This window comes from Octopus bimaculoides, chromosome 7, assembly GCF_046866305.1.
Source record: "Octopus bimaculoides isolate indiv1 chromosome 7, ASM4686630v1, whole genome shotgun sequence".
Classification (NCBI taxonomy): domain Eukaryota; kingdom Metazoa; phylum Mollusca; class Cephalopoda; order Octopoda; family Octopodidae; genus Octopus; species Octopus bimaculoides.
In genome coordinates, this window is record NC_142934.1 from 89,898,727 (window position 1) to 89,918,986 (window position 20,260).

The 20,260-nt window shown below is 37.0% G+C and overlaps 1 protein-coding gene across 6 annotated transcripts in view; it reads left to right on the plus strand.

The window, feature by feature from the left end:
- Positions 1–6,383: 6,383 nt before the first annotated feature.
- The window catches only part of LOC106884136 (uncharacterized), a 43,317-nt gene continuing 29,440 nt past the window's right edge, over positions 6,384–20,260 (plus strand). For 2 of the 6 annotated variants that reach the window (XM_089355611.1, XM_089355614.1), the window contains exons 1-2: positions 7,150–7,272; positions 7,866–8,027. Coding sequence is in view for 2 of the 6 variants with exons in the window: in XM_089355609.1 (XP_089211735.1) it covers positions 7,257–7,272 (16 nt within the window). In the remaining 4 variants the exon portion in view is untranslated. Of the gene's footprint in view, positions 8,028–16,620; positions 16,787–20,260 lie in introns of those variants that run through there. The other 4 variants (XM_089355610.1, XM_089355609.1, XM_089355608.1 and 1 more) reach the window with 4 other exon arrangements.

Genomic DNA, 20,260 nt, shown 5'->3' on the forward strand with positions numbered 1-20,260 from the left:
TGTTCAATGAAATAAAACTTGGCAAGCTTCTTCTTGTTCCAATCTAGGAAGAAGTAATAATAATAAACAAAAAAAAAAAAGCAAAAACATTTCTAGACAGAAATGTATAGCTTACTGAATTTCTTAAGAATGATTTTAAGTCTAAGACTTTTATTTTTAGTTCTTGAAATATTTGTTCTTATAGGTTGTGTTAAGAATTTTGCTTCCCAATCACATGACTTTTGGTTCAGTCCCATTGCATGGCACCTTGGAGGAGTGTCTTCAACTTTAGTCTAGGATCAGCCAATACACTGTGAGTGAATTTGGGTAACCAAAATTGTTCGGAAACTCACCCATTCTCTCTCTCTCTCTTTCTTTCTCACACACGCACAAGCTCATATATATATATATATATAATCTTCGGAATGGTTAGTTTTCATTGTTTTTTCTTCTTGTTTTTGCCTTTGTGAGTTACAAGTGATGCTATCTGTGGGAGTCTCAGCTTTTTTAGCTGCTATTTCTGAACTTCGGTATATGGTGAAGCAAATATTTGCTGATCCCTTAATTATGTTTATAAATATATATGAGCTTTTAAATAAGTTCTCCACCAATAATGGTGCTTACATACCGATGGGCTTGGTAAAAATTATTAATTATTAATTGTTGATTTATTAATGAATTAATAAATTGATAATCCTTTACCCTTTTAATTTGTGTATATATATATATATATATATATATATATATATATATATATATCATCATCATCATCATCATCATCGTTTAATGTCCGCTTTCCATGCTAGCATGGGTTGGACGATTTGACTGAGGACTGGTGAACCAGATATCTACACCACACTCCAATCTGATTTGGCAGAGTTTCTACAGCTGGATGCCCTTCCTAACGCCAACCACTCCGAGAGTGTAGTGGGTGCTTTTACGTGCCACTGGCACGAAGGCCAGTCAGGAGGTACTAGCAATGGCCACGTCCGAAATGGTGTATTTTACGTGCCACCTACACAAGGGCCAGTCCAGCAGTACTGGCAACGAACTCACTCGAATGTCTTTTCACATGCCACTGGTACAAGTGCCAGGAAGGCGACATTGGTAATGGTCACGCTCAAATGATGCTATTTACGTGCCACTAGCATGAAAGCCAGATAGCTGGTGCTCTGGCAACGGTCACGCTCGGACGGTGCTCTTCGTGATTTACTGGTACAGTTGCCATCACGATTTTGATATATATATATATATATATATATATATATATAAGAGACCCATCAAACCAAGTAAAACTGCAGTTGTGGCAGATACTGGTGTCATGCAAATGGCACCCATGTGCTGCTGGCATGTAAAAGCACCCATTATACTCTGAGTGGTTGGTGTTAGGAAGGGCATCCAGCCATGGAAACCATGCCAAATCAGACAGCAGTCTGGTGCGGCCCTGGTCAAACTGTCCAACCCATGCCAGCATGGACAACGGACATTAAATGATGATGATGATGATGATGAGATATATATATATATATATATATATATAAAGAGAGAGGAAGAGGGATATGTGTGTGTGTGTGTGTGTGAAATAAATACAAAGACATATACATACATTATATATATATATATATATATATATATATATATATATATATGATAGGCGTTTTTCAGTTACCATGCAGTTTTTATTTACCAAATCCACTCATGAGGCTTTGGGTGGCCCAAAGCTATGATAGAAGACACTTGGCCACGGTACCAAGCAGTGGGACTGAACCTGGAACCATGTGATTGGGAAGCAAGCTTCTTACCACACAGCCACATCTGCCCTTATATTTACATTTTATTGGTCCAATCCATGCCAGCTTGAAATACAAGCACGAAATGATGATGATGGTTGCTTAAACTATTTAACACCACTCACTTAGGATGTCTTCTTTGTTTTTCAGCAGGAAAGAAAAGAAAATGGAACCGGGTTTTTCTTGATTAATTCCAAGACTAATTACGCTATTTTTATGTATGAAAGGACGGTCAAAGTGAATTAACGGATGTTATTGCCAGCAACATGGTTCAATTAATTCCAAGCGTTTCACCGTTAGTGAGACAACAGTGTTAGTAATAATAATAATAATAATAATAATAATAATGATAACAATGATAACAATGATAATAATAATTGATCCATCACATCCATTTGATTCCAGGATTGTTAAGAAAGAAGATGTAAAAAAAAAATACAATCCCTTAAAATTTGAAATTGCCAGTATTTGGAATACGAAAACTGTAAAGGTTGTCCCGACATAAATTTGACGAGGAATAAGAAGAAACCTCAGTCAATGAACAACGACAACAACAGCATTAATAATAATCCTTTCTACTATAGGCACAAGGCCTGAAAAACTCCACTAAAGGCACAAGGGGATTACATTGACCCCACTGGTACTTAATTTATCAACCTTGAAAAGATATAAAAGGCAAAGTCGACTTTGGCGGAATTTGAACCCAGAATGTAGTGACAGGTGAAATACTGCTAAGTATTTCATCCAGCATGCTAACGATTCTGCCAACTCAACACCTTGATGATGATGATTGATGGGCTTACCATCCCTACAGGAAGTGCAAAAAATCGTGCTAACTGGAACGACTCATGTACTGAGAAGAGCATTATCGCTGTGAAAACAACATCCATTCATGAATTTTTTTTTTCTTAAATACATGTTTTACCTGTGAATTTGCATGTGTAAACTGGGAATGCATACAACGAGTTTCTCTGCCCTAGGTGTACGGAAAACACTCGGCGAGAAATGAAAGAAAATTTGAAGAAAGAAGGAAAAACAACAACAACATAATAATAATAATAATAGTTTAAAAATTTGGTGCAAAGCCAGTGATTTTGGAGGAGGAGATAAATCAATTACACGAACCCCAGTTGTCAACTGGTACTGATTGACCCCAGAAGGATGAAAGCAAAGACAGTGTCAGTGGAATTTGATCTCAGGCTTTACTAAGCTATTGCTGTCTTTGCACCAGACATTATCAGCCACAACCTAACAGAGGTACACACCCACATTTTCAATCAGCTAACCGAATGGTATGATGTTTTCTTCATGTGATGTAAGATGTTCTCAATGTAGAATGCTTAGCTTTATGCCTTCCTGCTCTGCTCAGTGCACTGAGCTGCAAGCTTTCACAACTGCATTCGGTTGGCTGTCATCCTTGCACATCCATTCCATGAAATGTCGGCTGTCTTCAGACTATTTTGATGTCTGTTGTCAAGTGATCTTTGGCCTACACCTTTTACACCTGCCAGCAGGTGATAACTCAGTATCGGCTGTTTTCAGGTGCCTTAGAAAGCATTTTTTGTTGCATTGTTAGTGTTTTCAGTTGGTGCATAGGCCTGAGCAACGGTTGCCAAAGAAAACTGCGATTGGGATCATGTAGTTATGAGAGATACTCAAACAGCTGTTGATGGTTGCAGAAATTTGGTATGTCATAGAATTTGGAGCCCTCCTCATGTATGGGTTTATTAAACAGTTGACCAAGGACCCTATAGATCAAGGGACTTGGTGTTAATCTAGTTGAATATCTCTTTAGCATTCAGGTTACTCTGTGAAATGTAATGCTTATGTATTCACATAATATTAAATTAATCATAACTTTGAAATTTCGATGATGTTACTGTTTATTTTAAGATCACATTGTAGGGTAAGAGTGAAAGGCTAGATCTAACCAGTTTGAAGATAAAAGATGTCAAATATTTTGGCCAGTTTAAATACTAAAGGTATAGATAGGAACACCAGAGCTTTGTATTGCCCAGGGGCTTATAAAGCTGCTAAGGCTGCCCTGGTAAGGACAGCAGATGAATTTATAAAATTGAGAGAGACTTTGAGCCAGAAAAACTGGAAATGTTGATATCCAGGTGAAATTGGTCAGGAGACGGGATTTAATATACAAAAATAGACACTAATATTTTATATACAATCATATAGGTGCAGGAGTGGCTGTGTGGTAAGTAGCTTGCTTACCAACCACATGGTTCCGGGTTCAGTCCCACTGCGTGGCACCTTGGGCAAGTCTACTACTATAGCCTCGGGCCGACCAAAGCCTTGTGAGTGGATTTGGTAGACGGAAACTGAAAGAAGTATACATACATACATATACACACATATCATCATCGATATATATATATATATATATATATGTATGTGTGTGTATATGTTTGTGTGTGTGTTCCTCCCCAACATCGCTTGACAACCGATGCTGATGTGTTTACGTCCCCGTAACTTAGCGGTTCGGCAAAGGTGCCGATAGAATAAGTACTAGGCTTACAAATAATAAGTCCTGGGGCTCGATTTGCTCGACTAAAGGCGGTGCTCCAGCATGGCCGCAGTCAAAATGACTGAAAGAAGTAAAAGAATAAAAAAGAATCAAGGCAGTGAGCTGTCTGAACCGTTTGCTTACCAAACAAGATTCTTAGATTCTTTGTCTGTATATTCTGAGTTCATATTCTTCTGAGGTTGACTTTGCCTTTCATCCTGGTACAATAAAATAAGTACCAGTTGAACACTGGGTGTGATGTAATCAACTTAACCGCCCCCACCCCAGAAATTGCTGGCCTTGTAACCAAATTTGAAACCATTAAGGTGGTGGAGCTGGCAAGAAAAGTGGAGCATACCAGACAAAATGTCCCTTCCTCTCAAAGATTGCTGGCCTTAAATCCTGCAACAGACTTGTGTTCTGTTCAGTGGGATAATGTTATGATTTTCGTCTCTTATATGCCATGGGAACAGGGAGGGGAACTGGCCCTACGAGTCCTAGGGCTTAAAAAAAAAAAAATTAATGCATAGAAATAGCAAAAGTAGAAGTTGACAGAACGTCAAGATGTGGCAGTGTGTGGGTGCAGTGAAATTAATATGTTAATTGAATTGGTAAGGTAAAGTAAAGTAAATTTGTGGGACATTTGATCTGCTAGCCTGAACGAAATATCTGCCACCAGCTGGTTTATTTGATGACGCAAAGACTGTCAACGTCTTCACGTAGTAAGGGAGGTAAGTCACATATAACATTCAAGTTGAGAATCTAGATTAAGATATTTTAAAAATCTAATATTTAAAAAAAAAAACAGTAGATCTTTTCTTTTTAAAGATTTTGTTTGTCTTCAACACTAATTACCAATTCTATTTCATTACAAAAAAAAAAAAAAGAAAAGAAGAAATGTATTGCTGATATTCTGAAAAATTTAGAATCCCTCCTACTTAATAAATATTTTTTTCCAAAATTATATTTGATTCTATCGAAATGATAATAATGACAAATTTATTTATTAAAAAGAAAAAAAAGAATCAGAAGAATAAAATTAATTTAACCAGAAGCCGAATGAAATGTCCTGTAATTAATGGCGGTGCCCCAGCATGGCCACAACCTCTAGCTGAAACCGATTTAAAAAAAGTTCCATAATATCAAATTTATGAATAAATTTAAAAAAGAAAATATTCTTTGAGCCTCATGATTAAACAGGAAATAATCTTTTAAAAAAATTGAGAAAATATGTAGAAAAACTAATAATGTGTGTTAATAAAAATTTTTAAATAGTTTTATTATTAGACACATGCTCATACGCATACACATGGGGAAATTAAAAGAAATCTGATAAAACCTCATCTAATATATAAAATAGTCTTGCTATAAAAAGAAACTCAAATGTTGAGGTTTATTGTATTCTCAAGGTCATTTTGTTGCTCAGAAAGTATTAGTCTTGGAAATTGGGTCGCAGAGATTTGACTGGTCGACCATGGTTTTTTATCTCTACCCACTACAAACCACCCGCAAAGAATGTGAATATTGTTCAAAACAGCAGCTATATAACAAATAATAAATAAACATGTATCTATTTAGACATATTTATGATAGAGGAAGACCTCCATCAGTCAAGGTCTCTGTTCGTTTCTGGAGCTTATTTGCATATTCGTTATGACGTAAGAGATATGATGATGTTACCTAGAATACTTTCGTGAATGCTTGGCTTTCTTTTTTGGGGGAAAATTATGGAATTATTTTCATTAAGTAACTCTAATCGCATTAGAATCAAAAGAAAGAGAAAGCAAATGCAATAACTAAAAAAAACAACAAAATCAAAGTAAATAAATAAAAAAAACTTTATTTCGCTGATTCACTTTTCGGAAAATCAAGGTCGATTTTTTATTCCGTCGAATAAATAATTTTATTTATATAAAATTGAAACTAAATTTATTTTAAAATGTGGAAAAAAACTTAATTTATTGTTTTAGTGGCAGTTCCACAAAATTAAATGGTTTAATTCTAAAATAATAAAGTAATTTATTTAGTGGAAATTTAAATATAAATTTTCCCAAGATCCCTTGCACAACGGTCAGCTACGTTAATATAAACTTACCATTGTTATATGTAAAAAAATAATGAGCTAATTTACGAAACGAAATTTCTTTGTTATAATAAGCATTGTTTGAAAATTACCACTCACTTTTTAAGTAGATGATTTCAGAACATTTTAAATATTTGTTAAATATAATTTATTCAATTTAAATTTACTTATTCCCGGACTAACTTGTATGTGATTATTGTTTATTTGTAAAAATATTTCATTTTTGTTAATACCAAGGCCGAAACGATTCTGGACCTTAAATTATTTATTGTTTCGTCGACCCGCTTTTAATTTCTCCTCCCGACTACTTAAGTTCAAAAGGACTTTTTAATTAACCAAGACTGACCACAAGCCACACAATAAAATAATAACTGCTAGCAAAATACCGTTTTGATTTAATACATGCTAAAATATTTTTGCGTGTAGTTAATAGAAAAAAATTCTTTATAAGAGAATGTTATGAAAGATAAAAGTTTCTTATATATTAGAGAAACACAAGTGAATTACAATATATAAAGTTAAAATAATAAAGATAAATTGCTAACTATAGCTACATAGCTAGCGCTTATTTTCACTATGTTCGGCAAGTTCCGTAAGCTGCTGCCGATTTATTCCGAGTATGACCAAATATGCTATTTATTCTATAAATATCAACGAAGAATTACTTTTTTTTATATAAATAAATTATATAAATTGGGAAATAAATAATAGAAATTGTATGAAGAAAAAAAATGTATAACACTTTCGTTTTCGAAAATTTAGCAGACGTTTAAAAAAAAAAAAAAATAGTCAAGTAAAAACAAAAAAAACGTAAGAAACGTTTTGAAGTGTTAAGCTGTAATGTGAGTGACAAAGAGTCCGGCGCAAGTGGAAAGCGCCGGTATATATGATCAGCCTGTTAGGTAAGTTGTTAGCTATTGGTGGTGTAAAGAAAAAAGAGGAAAAGATAAAGAATGTATCTGAGTTTGTCTATGTGAAAAGCAGTGTGGTTTAGCAGGCATCAGGAGAGAGAAAAAGGGTGATGAGAATATTCCTGTCTCCCGCTTCCATTCATAAGTACAAATGTTTATTTATGTTAACGTGCGTGCATTGCCACATAAATAGAGGTAAACGCGGACTGTTGACTTTCAGTTTCCTTACTCTTACCCATTCTGAATGGTGAAGGTGGTAATCAACAACCAAGCGGGGCCAGAGCGACTTCTCTTTCCCCCTTTTATTTATACCTTAAATTAATTTCACCTTTTAATTACGCCAGAGCGACTCCTTGCCGCACACCCTTTATCCCAACACGTGTCTTTTCTGAGCATCTTTTGTTATATAGTGTTCAATGATGCCAAAGATTAATTGAAATCTAACATCTTTTATCAATCAACTTATTAATTAGTGATCGATGGTCAATTTGGGAAACATATAAAGAAATTATAGGCTGTCGCACGTTGATATATAATAAGCGAGTTGCGACAGTAATTTTATTAAATCTCATGTCTACACACAGACAAAGGCAATTTTGATGTGTTGAGTGGAGAAGAAAGATAATATTTTTATCGCATCTACCAGAACCACACTGGACATTCCGAAATAGCAGCTGGAGAGAAATTTAATTGGAAAAAAACGAACGTAAACTTTGAAAGTTGCTATCCTGACCAGGCCGGCTCCGGTAAGTAGGCTTAAGTGCCAAATACTTAATGGTAGAAAGAGAGAGACAGAGAAAGAAAGGGAAAGAGAGAGAGAGCCCTTCATTCTATCAACAGAATGTGTGGACGCACGTGTATGTATGTATGTATGTGTGTGTGTATGTATCTATCTGTTTATCTATCTATCTATCTGTCTGTCTGTCTGTCTGTCTGTCTATCTGTTTATCTATCTATCTATCTATCTATCTATCTATCTATCTATCTATCTATCCATTTATCTATCTATCCGTCTGTCTGTCTATCTATCTATCTGTCCGTCTCTCTCTCTCTCTATCTATCTATCTATCTGTCTGTCTGTCTACCTATCTGTCTATCTATCTGTTTATCTATCTATCTATCTATCTATCTATCTATCTATCTGTCTGTCTATCTGTCTGTCTATCTATCTATCTATCTATCTATCTATCTATCTATCTATCTATCTGTCTGTCTGTCTGTCTGTCTGTCTGTCCGTGTCTATACACATGCATTACTTTCACACGCACTCGCGCGCGCACTTGTCCTACTGCTGTGTCCAATATATAACTATATAAATATTTATTTATTCTTCCTGATACAGAGACATCCATAAGATTCAGACCACGGCCTTATTGTAGACTATGGAGAATAAATACACACAAAGAATACAAGACATCTTATTGTCTTGCGTTGATTTTACACACACACACACACACACACGCTCTTTCTCTTTTACTATTTCTTTCTCTTTCACGCACACATTCTCTCTCACACTTTCTCTCTCTCTCTGTCTCACATTCACACGCTTTCTCTCGCACAAAGTCTCTCTCTCTCTCTCTCTCTCTCTCTCTCTCTATATATATATATATATATATATATATATCTTACGCACATTGTCCCTCCCTCTCACACATACATTCACTGCTTCTTTCTCTTTCTCTTTCAGTGTCTTCTCTTTTCTCTCTATTTTCATCTTCATAAATGTATGCGTTCGTGTGTGTACTTATGTGTTTGTATGCGTGTGTATATACACACACACACACACACACACACACATACATATGTTTATTTCACTTCCTATTGTCTGGTTCTTTTCTCGTTTTCTTTATTTTTTTAATCTTCAATCTCTCTTACCCACTTTCTCGAACTAAAAGGGGATTTTCAATTTAATAGTACATTTCCCATTAACAACTTCTTCTTCTTCTTCTTCTCCCCCCTCCTCTATACTGTTTCATGTCCAGTTGTTTTCCTGTTTTCTTCTTTCTTTCTTTGTGTGAATATCTCTTTTCTGCCCCTCTCTCTTCTTTTCTTTCCTTGCTGTGGAACTTATGCGACGAAAGACGAAAGATCGCCATATATATATATATATATATATATATATATATATATACATACACACACACACATATATATATATATATTCACCCACCGACAGAGCTAACTCAATTTAGTTTTGTGAGTTGATACAATGTGTGTGTGTATCTATCTATCTATCTATTTATCTATCTATCTATTTATCTATCTAACTGTCTATTTGTCTATCTATCTGTCTGTCTGTCTGTCTGTCTGCTTGCCTACCTGCCTGTTTGTCTGTCTATGCATAAAAGTCATACATACACTCAAATACGAGAAGCTGCTGCTCATTTATTTGTCTATAAACAATAAATAAACAGACGAATAAAGGAGTGGTGTATATACGCACATATATATATATATTTACATACATGTGTGTACGCGCGCACACACACACACACACACACACACACACATAGGCAATCTGTTCGGCTCCCTCCCTGACTACCTCGGTTACCAAGGCGACGAAATAACAGCAGCTTAAAGAGGCAAAATGAAATATAAAAGTACAGTCCACATCCCAAATAGTAAATTATCTTCCATTTCAAAATAATTGCTCTGTCGTTACGTTTATTATTATTTGTTTTTCTTCTTCTTCCTCTTCTTCTCATTATCGCGGTAACTAATATCATTCGTTAATGGTAAAAGTAGTCTTAGCGACAGAAGTCTGCTGCGGCCCGGTCAACTTGCCCGGACGGAACCATTTCATTTTCTTTGCCTCCCTAATAATAGTGTTTAACCCTAGGTTAGTCCTGATTCAGTAAACTCATCATGATTAAAGGTACCCTAGTTGTTACGTTCCTGACTTTGTCTCCTAGACATTGTCACTCGGACTATATCCCTGAATGCGGCTTTTTTTTTTTAAAGACATTAGTTCAGATTTGAGGGAGATTTGTCTATGATCTAACCTCCGTCGTTGATGGAACAAACCCATATATTGTCTTTTGGCAGAGTTTTAGAACTGCTACATCTACTTCATGGAGAAGAAAAAGGACACGGAATTAAGCGCGCCCCACTTTTTTCTCTCTCCAAGTATCTTTGTGTTTCATACGGCAGGAATTCACCTTTATTTACCCCCTCCAATTCAGTGCCCTTTTCCTTCATAACTTCGCAATTGTTATGTATATGGGGAACTGTGATTTGAAGACGATTTAGCTGCTATTTCTCGCAGGCGAAGTAACAGCGAAGAGGCTCCGACGTTGGCTCCAGATTTGATTGTGAATTTTTTAGCAGGCAAAGAGAGCCTTCTCTGAAAGGGCCAGGACCTGCCAAGAGAAATTTTGCAAGGGAACTGCTTTCGGCCTATCGGGGTAGTGGTGGTGGGGGGCTAATCTTCCCTTAAAATTTTTTTACTAGGTACTTCGTCAAACATTTCCATTTCCCTCCTTGGATCTGCAGTCACTGGACTGATACACCGATTAAATCTCCTTTTTTTTAATACACTTACGGAAGGGCATGAATATCACAACCTTCATGTAATAAAGCCGAGACATTGTGTCTGAGAAACACATTGGTTTGTGAAACCTTATTTTGAACATAAAAAAGAAAGAAGTTCACCAACCACATGGTTCCGGGTTCATTCCCACTGCGTGGCACCTTGGGCAAGTGTCTTCTACTATAGCCTCGGGCCGACCAAAGCCTTGTGAGTGGATTTGGTAGACGGAAACTGAAAGAAACCTGTCGTATATATGTATATATATATATATATATGTTTGTGTGTCTGTCCCCCCAACATCGCTTGACAACCGATGCTGGTGGTGTGTTTGCGTCCCCGTAACTCGGCGGTTCGGTAAAGAGTGACCGATAGAATAAGTACTAGGCTTCCAAAGAATAAGTCCTGGGGTCGATTTGCTCGACTAAAGGCGGTGCTCCAGCATGGCCGCAGTCAAATGACAAACACGTAAAAGAGTATAGGAGCAGGCATATCTATGTGGTTAAGAAACTTGCTCAGGAAGCAGTGGTTTCAGGTTTAGTCTCACTGTGTGGCACCTTGGTGATTTCTACAATAGCCGTAAAATAACCATTACCCGGTGAGTGAACAACAGTAGACGGAAACTGTAGAAGCTGGTCACATTTGTGGGTGTATGTCTCCCTCACCTCCACGTGACAACCAATGTTGGTTTGTTTACATCTTTGTAACTTAGCTATTTTGCAAACGAGACCGATAGAATAAAGGCGGAGGTAAAATAATACGCACACCACCCGTTTTCGGCGTAACAAAAACCCTAACCCTTACCCTAAACACCGGGTTTGCGTATTCTTTACTTTCGCCAGAATAAATACTGGGGTTAATTTACCAATTTTTTTTTCTACTGAATGCTTCAAGACGGTTTGTTCCAGCCTCACTGCAGTCCAGGATTGTACTTTACGAATCTTGTCTGGTATTTGGAATAATTGTGCAAACCATTTATACTTTAGTATTTAAAAAAAAAAAAAAATTTGTGCACCTTTCCACAGAGAGAAAGAAAAAAGCACAAATGGTTAGTGTAACTTTCTAATCCGCCAGACAAAAGTCGTTGTAAAGAAAAAAGGTAATGAAAAATATACTGGGACACCTGCTGTACGAAAACTTAATGTGTGTGTATGATCTATCTATTTACCTATCTATCTGTCTGTCTGTCCGTCTCTCTCTATCTATCATTCTATCTATCTATCTATCTATCTATCTATCTATCTATCTATCTATCTATCTATCTATCTATCTATCTGTCTGTCTGTCTGTCTAACTGTGTCTATCCGTCTCTCTCTCCATTTATCTGTCTGTCTGTCTGTCTGTCTGTCTAACTGTGTCTATCCGTCTCTCTCTCTATTTATCTGTCTGTCTGTCTGTCTAACTGTGTCTATCCGTCTCTCTCTCTATTTATCTATCTGTCTGTCTATCTAACTGTGTCTGTCTGTCTATCTAACTGTGTCTGTCTGGCTGTCTGTCTAACTCTGCCTGTCCGTCTGTCTGTCTATCTGTCTGTCTGTCCGTCCGGCCGTCTGTCTGTCTGTCTGTCTGTTTGTCTATCTGTCTGACTATCCATCCATTCGCCCACCCATAATACACACAGACACACACACACACACACACACTCACGCGCACATGTAGTTTATAGGGTAATGTGATTATTGAAAAAAGATCCTGGTACAAGAAGCCAGTAAGCATCAAGTATGATAAGATAGCATAAAAGCAGATGATAAACGATAAAGAAATGTTCATAATTGTTGTATGTTATACACTTTGTCCCACATTGAAATTGATGGAAATTTCAATAAGTTGACACTCACCATACAACTCTTGATTTAGCAATGAGAATTGCTAAATATGGAAATAAATTCTTATATATATATATATACGACAGGCTTCTTGCAGTTTCTGTCTACCAAATCCACTCACAAGGCTTTAGTTGGCCTGAAGCTATAGTAGAAGACACTTGCGCAAGGTGCCACGCAGTGGGACTGAACCCAGGACCATGTGGTTGGGAAGCAAGCTACTTATGACACAGTCACTCATGTATATATATATATGTGTGTGTATATATATATGTGTGTATATATATATAGGTATGTATGTGTGTGTATATATATATATATATATATATATAGCATATAGCATATGCAAGGGGGATTTAAATTTGTGTGGATTGTCAGTCAGCACTCCTGCAAATAGCTGAGTATATAGAAGTGGACAGCTTTCCTTAAAGGAAATCATTCTTACAAACTGAAATTCTTTGTATATGGAATGGAAATCTTAGTATTACCAAACATTACATCCTTGGACTTTGTGTACGTGTGTCTATAAATGGCTTACACAAATAAATGGCATGAAAACAATTATGAAAGGCTGCTGAATGTGGAAATTATGTGGGGGTGGGGAATAGAAGCTAGTAATGCTGGTCCCAAAAGGGACCAGCTATTGAAGTGAACAATTATGTGGTCAAAACAGCCATTGAAGATGTGAAGACAAGGAAAGCAGCAGGTCCATCATGAAAAGTCCCTGAAATGCTGAAAGTATTTGATTAAGTAGGGCTCATTTGCATTGTATCATATCCAATGATTGGCATAGCAGTATAATTATCATCTGCTACAAGGGCAAAGAAAATGGTTTGGTAGGAAGCAATTACAGAAAAATCCGACAGATGGACAACATTATGAAAATAACAGAAAGTGTATTAACACCATTGATTAGGGAAATAATCAATTTGTATGAGATAAGACTTGTATTTGTGTACCTGGTTGGATTACTGCTGGTGCTCTCTTCATAGAAAGAAACTGCAAAATAAATTTTTAGCTGAGCGTAAGCCTCTTTACTCAGCATTTGTTGATCTAGAGAAGGCTTTTGACAGGGTACCCTGATCTGTAGTCTGGTTGTCTTTCAGAGAATTAGTTGTAGATAAATGGCTTGTGAGAAATGTGCCAGCCATGTACAGAGCTGCTGTCAGCAAATTGAGAGCTGACAATATGTTCAGTAAGGAATTTAGCATGTAGGTAGATGTTCAAGGTTCAGTTCTCAGCCCTTCTTTTTAAAATCCAAGATAATTTTAAGACTGGCTGTCCATGAGAATTCCTATATGCTAATAACTTATAATAGAAGATATATGAAAGACTCAGAGAATAAAATTTCAAATGTGGAAGCATAACCTGGAATTGAAGGGCCTCAGGGTAAACTTGGTGAAGACCAAAAATTTAAAACATAGGAAAGAAGTCAGGACTGTCTTGCTATCAAGGAAATGGTTATGCTTAGTATGCAGAAAAGGAGTTGGTAGAAAAGCCATTCTGTGTACATGGTGGGAACTATGGTTGGACAAGAGGTGCACTGGGTAATAAGAAGGTTAATAAAGAACGTGATAGATGTAGAGCTGTGGTTAGGAGCCAGAGCTTTAGTAAAATAACTATTTTTAATGTTTGGAAGGCTTTATGAAAAGTAAGTGGTAGGTTTTGTTACTAAGGTAACAATGGTCAGTTGTGGAAGAGGGTGTTCTGAATGCATAGAAACCAGAATGAAAGCAGGGTAGAAAAAGATCAGAGAACTGTTAATAAGGAGATTTTCTCTTCAACTGAATCATTGTACAATCTATCCTTCAGGTGGAGATTAGATTGTGTGCTGTTTATGAAGTGCAATGTGGCAGGGTAGGGAGGCTTGGGCATTGAACATGGCTGATGTGTGAATGTTGAACGGAAATGAAGCAAGCATACTCTGTTGGATGTGTAATGTTAAGTGTGCATGATTAATGTGATACAGATTAGCTGAGAAGTCGTTGTGGCCCTCTGTTAGTTATAATGATGACGAGGGTTCAAGTTGATCTGATCAACGGAGGAGCCTGCTTCTGAAATTAACGTGTAGGTGGTTGAGCACTCCATAGACACGTGTACCCCTAACGTAGTTCTCAGAGAGATTCAGCATGACACAGAGCATGACATGGTTGGCCCCTTTGAAATACAGGTCCAACAGAAATGGGAAGAAAGAGTGAGAGAAAGTTGCATTAAATGTATTCGTGGCACTTTGTCGCTTACGACGACGTGGGTTCCAGTTGATCCGATCAATGGAACAGCCTGCTCGTGAAATTAACGTGCAAGTGGCTGAGCACTCCACAGACACGTGTACCCTTAACGTAGTTCTTGGGGGAGATTCAGCATGACACAGTGTAACAAGGCTGACCCTTTGAATTACAGACACAACAGAAACAGGAAGTAAGAGTGAGAGAAAGTTGTGGTGGAAGAGTACAGCAGGGTTTGCCACCATCCCCTGCCGGAGCCTCGTGGAGCTTTAGGTGTTTTCGCTCAATAAATACTCACAATGCCTGATCTGGGAATCGAAACCGCGGTCCTATCACCGCGAGTCTGCTGCCCTAACCATTGGGCCATTGCATCTCAAACACACACACACATATATATGTACACATGTAAATGTGTGTATGTATGTGTGTGTGTGTGTGTGATCATCGTCGTCATTTAACGTGGGCTTTTCACTGGCAACGACTATGCTTGAATGGTGCTTTTTACATGCCACCAGTACAGGGCCAGTCAGCCAGCACTGGTATCAACCATGCTCAAATGGTGCCTTTTATGTTCCACCAGCATATGGGGAGCCAGTCAGGTGGCATGGCAACGACCATGCTTGAATGGTGCTTTTTACATGCTGTCAGCACAGGAGCCAGTCAGGCGGCACTGGCAACGGTCATGCTTGAATGTGTACATGTGTGTGTGTATATATATATATATATATATATATATAAAAACAAAAGTAAATGAGTATATGCATATATACGTACAGGTATGTGCATACCGACATCCACCTGTATGTATAGGTGCATATCTGGGTACAGGACATTGCAAACAAACGTAGACGAGAACACACGAGCCACATAGAGAACATTCTACTTCATCAGCTACCCACGTTTTAACACCGGCGTTTCGACGAGCTTCGGGCAGGACGCAACGTTAAAACGGCTCGTCCCATGGATCGCAGATTAAATCTGTATACGCAAATTAAATCTAGCCATGGAGGAATGTAGTGGCGGACAAAAAACAAGACAGGAAAACAAACAGAAGGCTTTACGGCCAGACGAGAAAAATTATGTGTGTATGAACGCGATGAGGCACGGAACCGAGAGAGACAAAGTGGTGGCGTGTGTTACTTGGCGAAAGCCAAGGAAGGAAAGGATTATTGACCGGAAGCATGTGACCATGCCGGTGTAAAGGGAAGAGAGAGAGTGGTAGAGGGAGAAAGAGAGGGAGGAAGTAGAAGAATGGTAAACAACGAGAGGAAAAAAGAAAAAGAGGAAATACGAGGGGGAAAAAAGAGATACGTAGTAGTAACAGAGGAAGAACAAGAGGGGTAAGGCGAGATACGTAGTAGTACAGAGGAAGAACAAGAGGGGTAAGGCGAGATACGTAGTAGTGCAGAGGAAGAACGAGGGGGGGAGAAAGGAAAGAGAAAGAGATAGAGTAGCGTCGGAGGATAAGTTTACGAACTACTTACAATTTTTGTGAGACGCTGCGTTCAATCATGTAAAAACAAAAGTAAATGAGTATATGCATATATACGTACAGGTATGTGCATACCGACATCCACCTGTATGTATAGGTGCATATCTGGGTACAGGACATTGCAAACAAACGTAGACGAGAACACACGAGCCACATAGAGAACATTCTACTTCATCATATATATATATTTATATATTATATGTATATTTCAAAATGTGCCTATCTCTCCCATTTCCTGGTGAAAATAAAGTTTATTTTTTGTTTGATTGATAGGAGATCTGTTGCCCGTGTTGTAAATGGTTAATTTTGTGTCACAAAACACCAAGGGCCTTGGTCCCTCCTCTTCTTTCATACTATAACCATAACCTCCATGGATACCAATGAAACCCTTGTACTTTTATTCAACATGTCCATTTAAATTGCCAGCCATAATAATGAGGTGACTATTAACTTACCTATTTCTTAGCTAGTTGTATGTGTCCCCACCTACTGCAATGCTGTTACCTTCTCAGAAGGGTTTGCTTGAGAGGCGGTGAGCTGGCAGAAACGTTAACACGCCGGGCGAAATGCTTAGCGGTATTTCATCTGCCATTAGGTTCTGAGTTCTCATGATCAGAAGGTTCTCATACATGGTTTTATATTTTAGCTTTTGATTTGTTTGCTTCTATTCACTCACTGATCAATAATTTACCATAAATAGTTACCATTCTTCTTCTTATTATTATTATTATTAAGGCAGCAAGCTGGCAGAATCATTAACATGCAGGATGAAATGCTTAGCCGTATTTCGTCTGTCTCCATGTTCTGAGTTCAAATTTCGCTGAGGTCAACTTTACTTTTCATCCTTTCAGTTACAATAAATTTAGTACCAGTGAAACTCCCCCCCCTTAAAAAAAAAAAATTTCGGGCCTTGTGCCTATAGTAGAAAGGATTATTATTATTTTTATTATTAATAAAGAAATCATTATTATTATTATTATTATTATTTTGTAGTCTTCTTTTTATTATGCACTTTTTCACTGCACTTTTGAAACATAGCTCTGTGTGGGCCTTGGGTGTGTGTTGTGGTTTGTTTTGATGTTGTTTTTTTTACTGGGTTGAAAAATGTTCTATGTAAGACATGTGAGGAACCTAGCAGTGCTATTTTCTGTACGTTATGTATATATTTGTATGTCCTGGAGTTTTGGTTATGTATTTGTCTGAATATTTTTTTACCGTACCTAAAGCACCTATTATGGTAGGATTTATTTCTGTTTTCAGGTTCCACATTCAGGTTATTTCTGTTTCCAGATCTTTGTGTTTTGTTGATTAGAGGAGACCTTTTTTTTCTTAATGGTCCTTGAGAACAATGTCTGGTTGATTAGCTTTGATCTTCCTAACTGTGTGCATTGGCACCTGGTTGCATTGTCATTTTCTGAGACCTTTCTGGAGCATTCTTATACCACTTCTTGCACACAACAGCACTGTTCAGTCTTTCAGAGTTTTGTTATTCTAACAGGTTCAACCTTATGATCAGCTCAGATATCTGTAAATATAAGTGCTTCAAATGTTAAAAACTTCTGATTTTCCTGAGAGTAAATCTATCACACCCTGTCTGTTTTTTTTTTCTTTCTATTTTTGTACTATATATATCTATAGGTGGAGGCACAATGGCCCAGTGGTTAGTGCTACTCTTTCACTCAAATAAATCATACATACATATACCCCTATCGCCACACACACACACACACATACATATATATAGTTTCCATTTACGATATCCACTCACAATGCTTTGTTCAGACCATGGGGCTGTCGTGGAAGACACTTGCCAAAGGTGGTGTGCAGTGGAACTGAACCCATGACCACATGATTGGGAAGCAAGCTTTTTAACCACACACCCACATCTGCACGTATAATTAGATAAAGATTTGCCAAGTACAAATTTCCGGATTTGTAATTTGAATAAAAGAAATTATTAAGTCCTTTTGACTAAGCTTAAGTTTTGCTCTCCATTAATAAAATAGCACAAAAAAAAACAAAAAAACAAAAATGGCCTGATTAGCTGACTTTGTTTTCATTATATTTTTCACGGATAAAATTGTTTGTCTTTTAATTTCATCAACAAAACTTAATAATGAGCAGGTGTTTTTCACTGAAAGATGTTCATTTTATGTAAATTAACATTTGTTGAAGAAATAATTCATGGAAAATGCTAAAATTTTCCATTTAATTGTGTATATTTTCTATAAATGGAGGCCATTGAGTTTATTGGTAAAACATAAGATGGTTAAACCATAGTTTATATAAAGGTGCCAGCATTTCTTTCTTTTTTTAAATTTGTTTTAGTCTTTTGGCTGTGGCCATACTGGGGCACAACCTTGAAGAGCTTAAATGAAGAAATTGACCCCAGGACTTATTTTTTAAAAGTTTGGTGCCTCTTCTTTCAGCTTCTTTATTTTTTTATCTTTTTCTTTTGAGTGAGGCCATGCTGGAGCGCTGCCTTGAAGAATTTTTAGTCGAATGAATTGACTCCAGTACTTTTTTTTAAAGCTTAGTGTTTATACTTATTGCATTCTTTTGCTAAACCACTAAGTTACAGGGATGTAAACACACCAACACCAGTTGTCAAGCAGTGGTGGGGACAAACACCCATGCAAAGACACATATACACAGATATATATATATATATTTGGCATTAGGAAAGGCATCCAGCCATAGAAACCATGCCAAATCAGATAGGAACCTGGTGTAACCTTCTAGCTTACGAGTTCCAGTCAAACTGTCTAACCCATGCCAGCATGGAAAGCAGACATTAAATGATGATGATGATGACGACGATATATATGTGTGATGGGTATCTCAGTTTCCATCTACAGAATCTACTCACAAAGCTTTGATTGGCCTGAAGCTTAATTGAAAATACTTGCCCAAGGTGCTACAAAGTGTAATTGAACCTGGAACCATGTGGTTGGGAAGCAAGCTTACTACACTGCCACACCTGTACCTCTGGTTCCTTAAAATATATAAACTTTATACCTGTTTAAGAAATCACAATCCAGTGTTGATAGAAAGTGTACACAACTATCAGTATTTAATTTTGTCTATCTGTCTTCATTCAAATCCCGGCAAAGCCAAATCCACTTTTTATTCCACCAGGATTAATAAAATAAATACCACCATACCTTAGATTCAATTCAACTATCAGCACTTCCTTATAAAAAAAAATATCCATGGACTCATGTTAAACGTTATAAATCAATATTTATTAAGATTGTTTCATGAGCAACACTATTATCAAAGTAATAAATGTATTAATGTTATAATTTCCCTTAAATCTCTGGGGCTTAAATGCTCCTGCAAGAAATCAATAATTATTAGGCTTGTTCCCTATGCCTCACCATTACCAGAGTGACAAGACTCTTTTGTTGATGGCTAGACAATACCAAGCATCGACATTCATGTTGCATGCTTGTGTGTAATCATGCATGTATGTGCATGCGTCAGTAAAGAATCTTTGGAATGTCTTGTTAATCTTCCATGTACCCCTCATTGATGAATCTGTTGGCTATGATTCAATCCTTGTTGATTTCTCTCCTTGTTTTTTTTTGTTTTTTTCATATTATATTTTGGCATTTTTTTTCCCTCTTACTGAGAAACCCTGTGAAATATAGAAATGGCTACTACTAGGATTAAACAGAATAAGATTTAGAAGAATAAAAAAAAATTAATTAAAATCCCTGGAAATTCTTTTATTTGGTTTCAGTGATTTGACTGTGGCCATGCTGGAGCACTGCCTTTAGTCAAATAAATCTACTCCAGGACTTATTCTTTGTAAGCCCAGTACTTATTCTATCGGTCTCTCTTGCCGAACCACTAAGTTACAGGAACATAAACACACCAACATCAGTGTGGGGACAAATACAGACACACA